This window comes from Glandiceps talaboti, chromosome 6 (genome assembly GCF_964340395.1).
Source record: "Glandiceps talaboti chromosome 6, keGlaTala1.1, whole genome shotgun sequence".
Classification (NCBI taxonomy): domain Eukaryota; kingdom Metazoa; phylum Hemichordata; class Enteropneusta; family Spengelidae; genus Glandiceps; species Glandiceps talaboti.
The window spans coordinates 2,036,803-2,052,431 of NC_135554.1; the positions used below are offsets into that span (position 1 = coordinate 2,036,803).

Consider the following 15,629-nt stretch of genomic DNA (forward strand, 5'->3'; position numbering starts at 1 on the left):
GAATCATAGGTGTCCGTCAAACTTTTATATTTTCACTATCTTCTCTGAAAGTAACAGCCAGAATACTTCGATATTTGGTGTGCATGTTCCCTGGGGGGAGGCTATTCAGATTTGTTCATGCCAAGTTGATCTGTGCCATTTTCAATTTTTTATGATTTTTTTCCCAAAAATGACATTTTCATCAACTCCTCATATACTTCAAGTCAGATTGCTTTGATATCTGGTGTGTTGATGCACAGAGGGTAACTTACTTAGATTTGTTAATTTCAAGTCAGCACGTCTTCTCTTCTATTTTTTATGATTTTTTTTTGGAAATTTGAAAAAAATGAATATGTTAATGTTACATTTTATCTACTTCCTACCCTTACTGTGATACATTTTATCTACTTCTTACCCTTACTGTGATACATTTTATCTACTTCCTACCCTTACTGTGATACATTTTATCTACTTCTTACCCTTACTGTAATACATTTTATCTACTTCCTACCCTTACTGTGATACATTTTATCTACTTCCTACCCTTACTGTAATACATTTTATCTACTTCTTACCCTTACTGTGATACATTTTATCTACTTCCTACCCTTACTGTAATACATTTTATCTACTTCTTACCCTTACTGTAATACATTTTATCTACTTCTTACCCTTACTGTAATACATTTTATCTACTTCCTACCCTTACTGTGATACATTTTATCTACTTCCTACCCTTACTGTAATACATTTTATCTACTTCTTACCCTTACTGTAATACATTTTATCTACTTCCTACCCTTACTGTGATACATTTTATCTACTTCTTACCCTTACTGTAATACATTTTATCTACTTCCTACCCTTACTGTAATACATTTTATCTACTTCCTACCCTTACTAAATACATTTTATCTACTTCTTACCCTTACTGTGATACATTTTATCTACTTCTTACCCTTACTGTGATACATTTTATCTACTTCCTACCCTTACTGTAATACATTTTATCTACTTCTTACCCTTACTGTAATACATTTTATCTACTTCCTACCCTTACTGTGATACATTTTATCTACTTCTTACCCTTACTGTAATACATTTTATCTACTTCCTACCCTTACTGTAATACATTTTATCTACTTCCTACCCTTACTAAATACATTTTATCTACTTCTTACCCTTACTGTGATACATTTTATCTACTTCTTACCCTTACTGTGATACATTTTATCTACTTCCTACCCTTACTGTGATACATTTTATCTACTTCCTACCCTTACTGTGATACATTTTATCTACTTCTTACCCTTACTGTGATACATTTTATCTACTTCCTACCCTTACTGTGATACATTTTATCTACTTCTTACCCTTAGGGATGACATCAAAATCAAACACATCGTAATAACGCGCCCTCACGAGTAGTGACGAGTAGCTACGAGTAGTTACTATGTACTACATGAAACAGGAGATAATGAGGTGTTCTAGTTCATGAATAACTGACAATAGATAATCAGTTCACTTTTCTTTATTTCCCATAAAGACGTCGTCTTTGAGGATAGATACACATAATTTTTTATTGCCAACACACAAAAGATAGTAATTCTCACCTTCCGTGTTTCCAATGATGACATCGTCTTCTATCGTAGTTGATCGTAGTTAGTTCCAGGGCGCCCTCTATGGGCCCTGGAACTTTTGAATCTCTATGGGTTCTTACTTTCTATCCACTTCCGGTTTACAACTCTGTGGGGGTTTCCACGCAGTTTTCATCCGGGTTTCCCAGCATGCATTGCGGCAAACGCTACCTGTTGGGGACCCCCTATCTCGTCGCTATTTGCGTAAGATAAAAACTTGTGATAGCTGACAATATCGTGTTGTTGGAGGTGGTACTGTACTTAAAGTTGTGGAATTGAGGGGTCATGTTTAAATGCTGACTCATTACAAAGCACATGGTTAACAAGAACGTTCTGGAAGCGTGATTAGCGATCACAGTACAGTAAAGTTGAGTTTACGTTGTGTGAACCTGTTTTGATCGAATTTGTGCATCATTGGATGTGATTTTGTTAAATTATGGGACAGATATACTCGTATCACTCAGCTTGTATCTGTGTACATTGGTATCAAAACATTGTATGTGGTCGGTAGTTTTGTGCTCGACTACTCCTTTTATCTTTTGGCGTAATCCTATAAAAAATCATGCTACTCATTTCTATGCATCAACATTGACGTTGGTATTTCTACATCGCCTCCAAAATTGTGCTCCTTTTGATTTTTTTCTTGGCAAATTTAGTTGCCGTCCTGTTGATAAGAAACAGGCACTGTTTGCATGCTTCTGTGTATGCAGTGTTCTCCACGAGGGTTTTTTGAGGGGCGCACCGCCCCTGTTTTCATGGATCGCCCATTTGTTTTGGCTTGAACGTCTTCAAGAGATTCTATTCAAGGCCGTTAATAAAGGAAGTGAACAGCGACACTGCGTCTATCATCATTTATGAACTTATTTATCGCCTTGATTATAACAATGATTGCCGAAACAAAACCAGTAAATGTAGTACCATCATAAAGTAGAAGGTACATTGGTAGTTTCTATGGCCGGGTATATCAAGCCCATAATTTCCAAGCCTTCCCGTATACGTACACACACAGACAGACGCTGGACAATCCCAATAGTACTAAAACTACAGCTGTGCTTCAATGCCATTGTGCTATTTTTTAAGACATTTCAAGTGAAGATGGTGTTTTAATCATGTCTTGGGTTTCACTATGTGAAGCATATACACATCACTTAATGTTGTGACCTTGACCTGAATAACAAAATGATAGCCATGATTGTGATAAACAAACACCTTGACCTGAATAACAAAATGATAGCCATGATTGTGATAAACAAACACCTTGACCTGAATAACAAAATGATAGCCATGATTGTGATAAACAAACACATTTAGACTGTTATCGTCAAAAGTTTGATAAATATGGACACCATTCAAGTGTCTAGCCTAAGGCCTTACATTAACAATGTTGATCTTTCTAGTGTCTACTCTAAGGCCTTACATTAACAATGTTGATTTCTAGTCAGAAACTGACCATGACCTTAACAAACGTTTTCGTGGTGAAAATTTGAAATGACTGAATTTTTCTTTCTATGTTAACTCAAGAAGTTGAATAAACAAAGACTCCATTTAAATGCCTTTAACCCCAAAGGTCAGCTTTCTTTTCATATGTTGACATTTGCCGTTGAACTCCATATATTCAAGGTCAAATAGCAATAAGGTCAATAAATTATTATAAAGTTTTTTACCATTCAGATTTTCATAATAACTTTTCATTAAAACATGAAAGTTTTGGACTATGTCTTTGATTGAATACTTATTTACAATTATAACAAAAGGGATGGGTAGGCAGTTGAGAATAAACATTATTTTAAAATTTGTAAATGCCTTAAGCAACAAGACCATGCCCATAGCAACAGGTAAACAATGGCATATAATTCCAAAGTGACAGTGGTGACAGGAAGGTAAATGAATGAATATTGCAAAATTGTATACATTACAATGTAATAGAATACATAGGGACAGCTCTCTCAATGGTGCTTGGATTGGTGTAGGGACAGATCTCTCAAAATATAGATTTCTCATGCTATCATTTTGATTCCTTTATGTAAAACTATGTACGCATTAACTTTCAGTGTACACACTGACACAGTGGCGGGGGGTGGGGGGTGAACAGAAAAAAAGGTAACAGAAACACTACTCAAGCATAATTTATGACAAACCAGGCAAAATAATACCTGTTTGGAATGTTTTTTGACTCATAATAATTATATTTAGAGTACTTCAGAACCAGTGATATTGATAGGTTTTCTTAACATATAGAAATCAGATTCTCTACTTTCTGTTCAAAGACAATAACTTTGGTTTGTGTGACATCTCAATCCATTGCAGGAAATTGATGGCAAGTCTCTATTGCTGCTGAAGAGAAGTGATGTTTTGTCAGGACTGTCACTGAAACTTGGACCAGCGCTGAAAATTTACAATTTTGTGAAAAAACTGCAAACACTGAATCAACCGCCTTCTATGTACACATGAAATTACAAACACTGAATCAACCGTAGTGGTAGTTTCATATTATCATACCATGTTGTAACGTGTAGTGACTATTGCAGATATTAGTAGATAGTCATTCAAATATAAAAATGACATTATGTCACAATTATGTGGGTACTGATGAATTCAAAAAGTATGAAACCGAGCTTGTACAGTGTGTTCATACTGGTTTTACAGTCTGTACAGTGTGTCCATACTGGTTTTACAGTCTATACAGTGTGTTCATACTGGTTTTACAGTCTGTGCAGTGTGTTCATACTGGTTTTACAGTCTATACAGTGTGTTCATACTGGTTTTACAGTCTGTACAGTGTGTTCATACTGGTTTTACAGTCTGTGCAGTGTGTTCATACTGGTTTTACAGTCTGTACAGTGGGTTCATACTGGTTTTACAGTCTGTACAGTGGGTTCATACTGGTTTTACAGTCTGTACAGTGTGTTCATACTGGTTTTACAGTCTGTACAGTGTGTTCATACTGGTTTTACAGTCTGTGCAGTGTGTTCATACTGGTTTTACAGTCTGTACAGTGTGTTCATACTGGTTTTACAGTCTGTACAGTGTGTTCATACTGGTTTTACAGTCTGTGCAGTGTGTTCATACTGGTTTTACAGTCTGTACAGTGTGTTCATACTGGTTTTACAGTCTGTACAGTGTGTTCATACTGGTTTTACAGTCTGTACAGTGAGTTCATACTGGTTTTACAGTCTACAGTGTGTTCATACTGGTTTTACAGTCTGTGCAGTGTGTTCATACTGGTTTTACAGTCTGTACAGTGTGTTCATACTGGTTTTACAGTCTATACAGTGTGTTCATACTGGTTTTACAGTCTGTACAGTGTGTTCATACTGGTTTTACAGTCTACAGTGTGTTCATACTGGTTTTACAGTCTATACAGTGTGTTCATACTGGTTTTACAGTCTGTACAGTGTGTTCATACTGGTTTTACAGTCCGTACAGTGGGTTCATACTGGTTTTACAGTCTACAGTGTGTTCATACTGGTTTTACAGTCTGTGCAGTGTGTTCATACTGGTTTTACAGTCTGTACAGTGGGTTCATACTGGTTTTACAGTCTGTACAGTGTGTTCATACTGGTTTTACAGTCTGTACAGTGTGTTCATACTGGTTTTACAGTCTGTACAGTGTGTTCATACTGGTTTTACAGTCTGTACAGTGTGTTCATACTGGTTTTACAGTCTGTACAGTGTGTTCATACTGGTTTTACAGTCTGTACAGTGGGTTCATACTGGTTTTACAGTCTGTACAGTGTGTTCATACTGGTTTTACAGTCTGCATAGTGTGTTCATACTGGTTTTACAGTCTGTACAGTGTGTTCATACTGGTTTTACAGTCTGTACAGTGTGTTCATACTGGTTTTACAGTCTGTACAGTGGGTTCATACTGGTTTTACAGTCTGTACAGTGTGTTCATACTGGTTTTACAGTCTGTACAGTGTGTTCATACTGGTTTTACAGTCTGTACAGTGTGTTCATACTGGTTTTACAGTCTGTACAGTGTTCATACTGGTTTTACAGTCTGTACAGTGTGTTCATACTGGTTTTACAGTCTGTACAGTGGGTTCATACTGGTTTTACAGTCTGTACAGTGTGTTCATACTGGTTTTACAGTCTGCATAGTGTGTTCATACTGGTTTTACAGTCTGTACAGTGTGTTCATACTGGTTTTACAGTCTGTACAGTGTGTTCATACTGGTTTTACAGTCTGTACAGTGGGTTCATACTGGTTTTACAGTCTGTACAGTGGGTTCATACTGGTTTTACAGTCTGTACAGTGGGTTCATACTGGTTTTACAGTCTGTACAGTGGGTTCATACTGGTTTTACAGTCTGTACAGTGGGTTCATACTGGTTTTACAGTCTGTACAGTGTGTTCATACTGGTTTTACAGTCTGTACAGTGTGTTCATACTGGTTTTACAGTCTGTACAGTGTGTTCATACTGGTTTTACAGTCTGTACAGTGTGTTCATACTGGTTTTACAGTCTGTACAGTGGGTTCATACTGGTTTTACAGTCTTACAGTGGGTTCATACTGGTTTTACAGTCTGTACAGTGTGTTCATACTGGTTTTACAGTCTGTACAGTGTGTTCATACTGGTTTTACAGTCTGTACAGTGTGTTCATACTGGTTTTACAGTCTGTACAGTGTGTTCATACTGGTTTTACAGTCTGTACAGTGTGTTCATACTGGTTTTACAGTCTGTACAGTGTGTTCATACTGGTTTTACAGTCTGTACAGTGTGTTCATACTGGTTTTACAGTCTGTACAGTGTGTTCATACTGGTTTTACAGTCTGTACAGTGTGTTCATACTGGTTTTACAGTCTGTACAGTGTGTTCATACTGGTTTTACAGTCTGTACAGTGTGTTCATACTGGTTTTACAGTCTGTACAGTGGGTTCATACTGGTTTTACAGTCTGTACAGTGGGTTCATACTGGTTTTACAGTCTGTACAGTGGGTTCATACTGGTTTTACAGTCTGTACAGTGGGTTCATACTGGTTTTACAGTCTGTACAGTGGGTTCATACTGGTTTTACAGTCTGTACAGTGTGTTCATACTGGTTTTACAGTCTGTACAGTGGGTTCATACTGGTTTTACAGTCTGTACAGTGTGTTCATACTGGTTTTACAGTCTGTACAGTGTGTTCATACTGGTTTTACAGTCTGTACAGTGTGTTCATACTGGTTTTACAGTCTGTACAGTGTGTTCATACTGGTTTTACAGTCTGTACAGTGTGTTCATACTGGTTTTACAGTCTGTACAGTGTGTTCATACTGGTTTTACAGTCTGTACAGTGTGTTCATACTGGTTTTACAGTCTGTACAGTGTGTTCATACTGGTTTTACAGTCTGTACAGTGTGTTAATACTGGTTTTACAGTCTGTACAGTGTGTTCATACTGGTTTTACAGTCTGTACAGTGTGTTCATACTGGTTTTACAGTCTGTACAGTGTGTTCATACTGGTTTTACAGTCTATACAGTGTGTTCATACTGGTTTTACAGTCTGTACAGTGTGTTCATACTGGTTTTACAGTCTGTACAGTGTGTTCATACTGGTTTTACAGTCTGTACAGTGTGTTCATACTGGTTTTACAGTCTGTACAGTGTGTTCATACTGGTTTTACAGTCTGTACAGTGTGTTCATACTGGTTTTACAGTCTGTACAGTGTGTTCATACTGGTTTTACAGTCTGTACAGTGTGTTCATACTGGTTTTACAGTCTGTACAGTGTGTTCATACTGGTTTTACAGTCTATACAGTGTGTTCATACTGGTTTTAAGTGTAATTTGTACAGTAATTGACATTTATTTAACCAGATAATGACCTAGTTCCATTACAGAATGTTACTTGAAATCCTCCTATATGTACAAGACACTAATCTGACCCCATGATGGAAATTAAAATTGTATGGACAAGTGATTGTTACTTTGGTATGAAGCTCGCATACTCTTGATATAGACTTGGTGACAATCAGCTGTAAGACTAATATACTCCAAACGTAAGTTACTAGCTGCCATTGCTGCTGACAGTGTACCAAATGTAAACAGTGTTATTGGTAAGGAATGTCCACACCAGCAGGGTTAATGCTAGGATTTGAAATGTTAGCCACACATTACCTCTGTGATGAGAATTCTAAAATTTCCTTAAGCCACAAGTAACTTTTATTAGCGACATTGTATTCTCAATAATTTCAAAGTTAAAGGTGATTCAAAATTCTCACATTCACTATTGCTATTTTGCTAGATGACATGTTTGTGAAACGCATTCTGGTTTTAAAACTTTAAAAAAGTGTCTGCAAAGTGTCTGCTTTTTTCAGTTTAGTTCCCTTCGGATTTACTTCAAGAGTTTTCGGGTATTTCCGGTCCCACCTCGACCACAGGATCTTGTGACGTCATAAGGAGTACTCGTTAGCACTAAGGCTATGACAAGCATAGTAAACAGGTGAATAAAACTCAACAGCATTGTGAAAATACATTGCTGTTGGTTGTTATAGACATCAGTAAACAAAACTACAGTGTACACGTCTTATTAACCAACATTTACCGATATTTACTCACACTATCTGACTAATGCGTTTCACAAACATGTCATCTAGCAAATTAGTGATAGTGAATGTGAGCATTTTGAATCACCTTTAACAGAAGGCTTCGTAAGAACACAATTTCAGCTGGACAATTTATGTAATATTTTAGCATTTTTACTTTTTTAGCTCCACTGTCAGTGACAACTTACTGAAGCTTAAGGGTTAGGCTGATTCTCTGTCTTCCGTCCGTCAACTTTTTTTATTAGCCTCGCTGTCAAAGACAGTCAGCAGAGCTATAGAGGTAGATTGATGTCTGACCTTTGACCCTCGTTCATTCATCCATCCATTGTCGGTCTGTCCGTCAACTTTTTGTATTTCAATCTTCTCCAAAACTACTCGGCCAATCGAGCTGAAATTTGGTGTAATGTGTCTTGAAATACCCAGATCTAGTTTTGTTCAAGAGAATTTGACCACAGGGTCATAAATATGCAAATTAAGTCTAAAATAGGACTTTTGGTAAAAAAATCTTCTTCTCCAAAACTACTGGGCCTATTCAAGAATTCTTCCCCTGGAGAATTATGTCAAGAACTTTACACAATGTTTCTGAAAGGGCTTTGAAATGTGTGGATTATTGTCAACACAAACCAGACCATTGTTTGTATTTTGTTGAACTCGCCTGCCGGCACAAGAGGGTACAATAGCCTCATCAAATAACAGCTGTTCTGTGCTATTGAAAGACTTAAAGTCTGTGTAATTCTGTGGAAGTTAACAAGTCGTATAAATTAGTCCTGTTCCTGTTTAAGTAAGACTTGTAATAAATTATGAAAAATACATAGACCCAATGCCATACACTCAAATTGAACTATGTGATCAAATACTGTGTTAACAAAATCTGCAAATGCTGTTGACTTCGTATTCATATGTTCTGTTGTTGTTGTTGTTGTTGTTGTTGTTGTTGTTTGTTGTTGTTCATGACGATATGTTGCTGCTGCTGCTATGATGATGACAACACTGACAATGACGAAGAAGACAATGATAATAATGGTGATTTTAGTGTTTTGAATCATTTGAGTTGTAAGTTCTGATTTTTCTTCACTAATAAAGATATAATTCGAAAATTTCAGTTGCTAAAAGCCAATGTTGATGTTGTGCATTTTCAGTATGTAATGTCATATTTTGCTGTGTGTATTGAGTAGAAATCTTGGGCATTTCAAAACTACCTCTACTACCTATCTCTCTCTGTAGCTATCATTGCATGCATAATTCCATGTAAACATACAACACAGTATGTCAATTAACATATTGTTGATTGTGAATGTACAACTAGAATCAACAATCTGCCTATCATTCTACTAGAATCAACAATCTGCCTATCATTCTACTAGAATCAACAATCTGCCTATCATTCTACTAGAATCAACAATTTGCCTATCATTCTACTAGAATCAACAATCTGCCTATCATTCTACTAGAATCAACAATCTGCCTATCATTCTACTAGAATCAACAATCTGCCTATCATTCTACTAGAATCAACAATCTGCCTATCATTCTACTAGAATCAACAATCTGCCTATCATTCTACTAGAATCAACAATCTGCCTATCCTACTAGAATCAACAATCTGCCTATCATTCTACTAGAATCAACAATCTGCCTATCATACAACTAGAATCAACAATCTGCCTATCATTCTACTAGAATCAACAATCTGCCTATCATTCTACTAGAATCAACAATCTGCCTATCATTCTACTAGAATCAACAATCTGCCTATCATTCTACTAGAATCAACAATCTGCCTATCATTCTACATCATTGTTATGATCACAACTGAAATATAGATTAAGTGCAAATTTTGGCATGGTAAGACAAATATATACTTGTATGTTTGTGTGTACCACTTGCACTCAAAAACTACCTACCCAATTGTCTTATTTACTACAATGCTTCTGTTAGTATCTTCTTGTAAAAATGTTCACATGGAAGTCACCTGCATTTTGTGTCAAAAATGTAACTTTTTGGGGGAAAAAGCTCTCATGAAAACCCCTTTGTAGATTCACTTAGATGTTTACATAGAGAAAACTTCAACTGGTGATCCATTAGTACTTGGCCAAACTAGCTAACAATTTCGTACAGAGATATCTTTTATGATTCATATTATATGATATTTATTATACATTGAATATAATGCAGGATTTATATTGTTTTAGTTATCCCATTACAAAATTTGCAAATTTCCATGATGTACAAAAAACAGCGGAGCTCTTTCAATCAATCACTTTTTTCATCTTCGAAGAAACCAACAATCGGAAAGCTTTGATATTTGATGTGCATGTTCCTAGGGGGAGGCTTTTCAGATTGTTTATGCCAAGTTATATGTGCCGTTTTCAGATATTTTAGTGCAACTGAACTGAGCAGAATGGGCTGAAATTTAACAGGGATGCATCTGTGGGTATATTGATGAAGAAATATTAAGCATATAGTAATCTCATCAGTAATATGCAAATCAGGTGTAAAAATGTGAATTTTGATAAAAAATTTATCTCATAAAGCACTTGGTCAATGAGACTGAAACTTGGTGTGACGTTTTTAGAAGTGATATTCTGCAGATTTTCAAAGTATTTTGACAAAATTGGCCCTAGCAACCATGACCAAACCCTTGGCAACAACTGAATGCCAGTATATTTTGGTCAAATAAACAACATCTGGTAGGCAAGTGGGTAAACATTCAAAAAAATATATGCAAATATCCCTAGCAACCATGACCACGCCCATAGCAACAACCAAACGGTCATGTATCTCACAAAGGTAACAGGGATTAATAGACAATTGAACAAACATTCAAAAAATGTATGTAAATTTGCCTAGCAACAAAGCCACACCCATAGCAATAGTCAATAATCTCACAAATTGAAAGGCAAGTGAATAAACATTCGAAAAATGTATTCAAATGTGCCTAGCAACAAGACCACGCCCATAGCAACAGCCAAATGACATATTGCAAAGATAAGAGGATTAATAAACAAATGAATAAACATTTTACATTTTAAAATGTATGCAAATATACCTAGCAACAAGACCACGCCCATAGCAACATCCAAATGATCACGTATATTGCAAAGATAATATCAGGAATTCATACACAAGTGAACAACAACATTAAAAAATGTATGCAGATATATCTAACAACATGACCACGCCCATAGTAACAGCCAAATATTGCAATATATTGTATATTGCAAAGATAGCAACGTGGTTGTGTAGGCAGCTGGATAGTCATTGAGCAAATGAACACCTATTGTTAGCATGGACTAGCATATGGATAAACATTTTAAAAAACTGTACAGTTGTGCTACAACGCCATTGGCAGTATTTTTTTTAGCTTTTTATGAGAAATGATATTTTCAACTACTCAAATATTAATTGTCAGATTGCTTTGATATCTGGCATGTAGATTGACAGAGGGTAGTTTATTCAGATTTGTTAATTTCAAGTCAGTACATGTTCATTTCTATATTTTGTGAATTTTTTTTTGTATTTTATGAAATATGTAAATTAGATGCATGTTTATTTCAGCCTGCTAGACTGAAGTAAATAGCCACACTTTTCAAAAGACACCATTGGCAGCAGACAAGCAATGTAATATGCTATAGAATTCTATTCATCGTACGCCCTCAGCGACAAGTGTGTATTTGAAACAGGGTTGCAGACTTCAGCACAAATCCAAATTCTACACCCCTTCTACAGAATACTGCATTCCAGGAAACAAGATGGCAGGCAGAGAATGTGCTGAGGTCTAGGTAAACGAAAGGTTTTTAGCCAGATAAATGATAAAAGAAGACTTGAATGATCATAACTTATGTTAGATATGGTTTGTAACATTCTAGTTTATCTACAAATGAAGGCTATGTGTGAATAGACATTTGATGTGTATTCAATGTCGTGACGAGCTTAAAACACTAATGTACTACCTTTCAATAAAGTATATATTGTCGAATATACCATGCCAGGTGTAATAATAGGCGACAGACCTTGCAACCTTGCGACTTGTATCATGAACTTGGACACTAGCATATAAAAAAGGCTGTTGTGTTTTGTACATCATTATTGCCATTATTTGTGTATTGTCCAGTCTGTGAATTGAAATTGATATATTTAGTGTCAGTTGTAATCAAGAATGATGTTGAGTTAGACATTGTAAAAGAAGAGTGCCATGTAAAACCAAGTAGATAGAGAAGCTGTGCTATACATATATTCTTCACTGTTTGAAATGAGTAATTTGGAATGGAATTCACAAAAAACAGCTGATACTATGTTGACATGTTTTTGCTTTTCAATTTCATATTTTCAATAAATTGACTTTGTTATAGAATGGTGTAAATGTGATTACTGGTTGTAGGTCTAAACATACCTTGTTAGTGTTTGTACAAACAACTGTATACAGTATAGATAGGTAATAACTCCAATTACAAACAACTGTATACAGTATAGATAGGTAATAACTCCAATTACAAACAACTGTATACAGTATAGATAGGTAATAACTCCAATTACAAACAACTATATACAGTATAGATAGGTAATAACTCCAATTACAAACAACTATATACAGTATAGATAGGTAATAACTCCAATTACAAACAACTGTATACAGTATAGATAGGTAATAACTCCAATTACAAACAACTATATACAGTATAGATAGGTAATAACTCCAATTACAAACAACTATATACAGTATAGATAGGTAATAACTCCAATTACAAACAACTATATACAGTATAGATAGGTAATAACTCCAATTACAAACAACTATACAGTATAGATAGGTAATAACTCCAATTACAAACAACTGTATACAGTATAGATAGGTAATAACTCCCATTACACTCACAGTGTATTATTATGTACTCTGTATATATGTCAAGCATTATTTGCTAATTAATATAATTGTATACTGTTATATATTCATACACTGTCTATATTATGTTTTTTTGTAGACTGAGTATCTTTCCAAATATGTCTACTTTCCATATCTTATAAAGAGACTCTGTGCTTCCACCCAGTTTTTGTTCATGTATTTTGACTATAAGAGGCTGCCTTGTTATGTATTTTGATGTCTGCTAGTGTATTGGAAAGCAGGGATAAAAATAATCACAAGTCTTATAAAATAAACACAATTTTTTATGATAAAGAAGAATTCGTTGTCAGTCAGTAACTTGTAAACAGTGCATAGTGCTGAAGAGAAGAATAACATTTATTTTCATTTACATTTTTTTGCTTAAGTTTTAATATTTAACTTTGAATGCCATATGATGTGTTGTGATAAGCCTGAACGTCATTGTGTTGTGATAAGCCTGGATGCCATGTGTTGTGATAAGCCTGAACGTCATTGTGTTGTGATAAGTCTGAATGTCATTTTGTTGTGATAAGCCTGAACGTCATTGTGCTGTGATAAGCCTGAATGTCATGTGTTGTGATAAGCCTGAATGTCATGTGTTGTGATAAGCCTGAATGTCATTATGTGTTGTGATAAGCCTGAATGTCATTATGTGTTGTGATAAGCCTGAATGTCATTATGTGTTGTGATAAGCCTGAATGTCATTATGTGTTGTGATAAGCCTAAATGTCATTATGTGTTGTGATAAGCCTGAATGTCATCGTGCTGTGATAAGCCTGAATGTCATTATGTTGTGATAAGCCTGAATGTCATTATGTGTTGTGATAAGCCTGAATGTCATTATGTGTTGTGATAAGTCTGAATGTCATGTGTTGTGATAAGCCTGAATGCCATGTGTTGTGATAAGCCTGAATGTCATTATGTGTTGTGATAAGCCTGAATGTCATTATGTTGTGATAAGCCTGAATGTCATTATGTGTTGTGATAAGCCTAAATGTCATTATGTGTTGTGATAAGCCTGAATGCCATGTGTTGTGATAAGCCTGAATGCCATGTGTTGTGATAAGCCTGAATGTCATTATGTGTTGTGATAAGCCTGGATGCCACTGTGTTGTGGTAAGCCTGAATGTCATTATGTGTTGTGGTAAGCCTGAATGTCATTATGTTGCGATAAGCCTGAATGTCATTATGTGTTGTGATACGCCTGAATGTCATCGTGCTGTGATAAGCCTGAATGTCATTGTGTTGTGATAAGCCTGGATGCCACTGTGTTGTGGTAAGCCGGAATGTCATTATGTGTTGTGATACGCCTGAATGTCATTATGTTGTGATAAGCCTGAATGTCATTATCTGTTGTGATACGCCTGAATGTCATCGTGCTGTGATAAGCCTGAATGTCATTGTGTTGTGATAAGCCTGAATGTCATTTTATTGTGATAAGCCCGAATGTCATTATGTTGCGATAAGCCTGAATGTCATTATGTTGCGATAAGCCTGAATGTCATTATGTGTTGTGATACGCCTGAATGTCATTGTGCTGTGATAAGCCTGAATGCTATTGTGTTGTGATAAGCCTAAATGTCATTATGTGTTGCGATAAGCCTAAATGTCATTATGTGTTGTGATAAGCCTGAATGTCATTATGTGTTGTGATAAGTCTGAATGTCATTATGTGTTGTGATAAGCCTGAATGTCATTATGTGTTGTGATAAGTCTGAATGCTATTGTGTTGTGATAAGCCTAAATGCCATTATGTGTTGTGATAAGTCTGGATGCCATTGTGTTGTGATAAGCCTGAATGCCATTATGTGTTGTGATACGCCTGAATGTCATTATGTGTTGTGATAAGCCTGAATGTCATGTGTTGTGATAAGCCTGAATGCCATTATGTGTTGTGATACGCCTGAATGTCATTATGTGTTGTGATAAGCCTGAATGTCATGTGTTGTGATAAGTCTGAATGCTATTGTGTTGTGATAAGCCTGAATGCCATTATGTGTTGTGATACGCCTAAATGTCATTATGTGTTGTGATAAGCCTGAATGCCATGTGTTGTGATAAGCCTGAATGCCATGTGTTGTGATAAGCCTGAATGTCATTATGTGTTGTGATAAGCCTAAATGTCATTATGTGTTGTGATAAGCCTGAATGCCATTATGTGTTGTGATACGCCTGAATGTCATTATGTTGTGATAAGCCTGAATGTCATTATGTGTTGTGATAAGCCTAAATGCCATGTGTTGTGATAAGCCTGAATGCCATGTGTTGTGATAAGCCTGAATGTCATGTGTTGTGATAAGCCTGAATGCCATGTGTTGTGATAAGCCTGAATGCCATGTGTTGTGATAAGCCTGAATGCCATTGTGTTGTGATAAGCCTGAATGCCATGTGTTGTGATACGCCTGAATGTCATCGTGCTGTGATAAGCCTGAATGCTATTGTGTTGTGATAAGCCTAAATGTCATTATGTGTTGTGATAAGCCTGAATGTCATGTGTTGTGATAAGTCTGAATGCTATTGTGTTGTGATAAGCCTGAATGCCATGTGTTGTGATACGCCTGAATGTCATCGTGCTGTGATAAGCCTGAATGCCATTATGT

At 35.9% G+C, this 15,629-nt stretch overlaps 1 protein-coding gene across 1 annotated transcript in view; it reads left to right on the forward strand.

Moving 5' to 3' along the window:
• Positions 1-4,067, forward strand: part of LOC144436452 (histone acetyltransferase KAT6B-like) — a 32,779-nt gene extending 28,712 nt beyond the window's left edge. The window contains exon 8 of the mRNA XM_078125251.1: positions 3,924-4,067. Coding sequence (XP_077981377.1) covers positions 3,924-4,067 — 144 coding nt within the window. The remainder of the gene's footprint in view (positions 1-3,923) is intronic.
• The last annotated feature ends 11,562 nt before the right edge of the window (positions 4,068-15,629 follow it).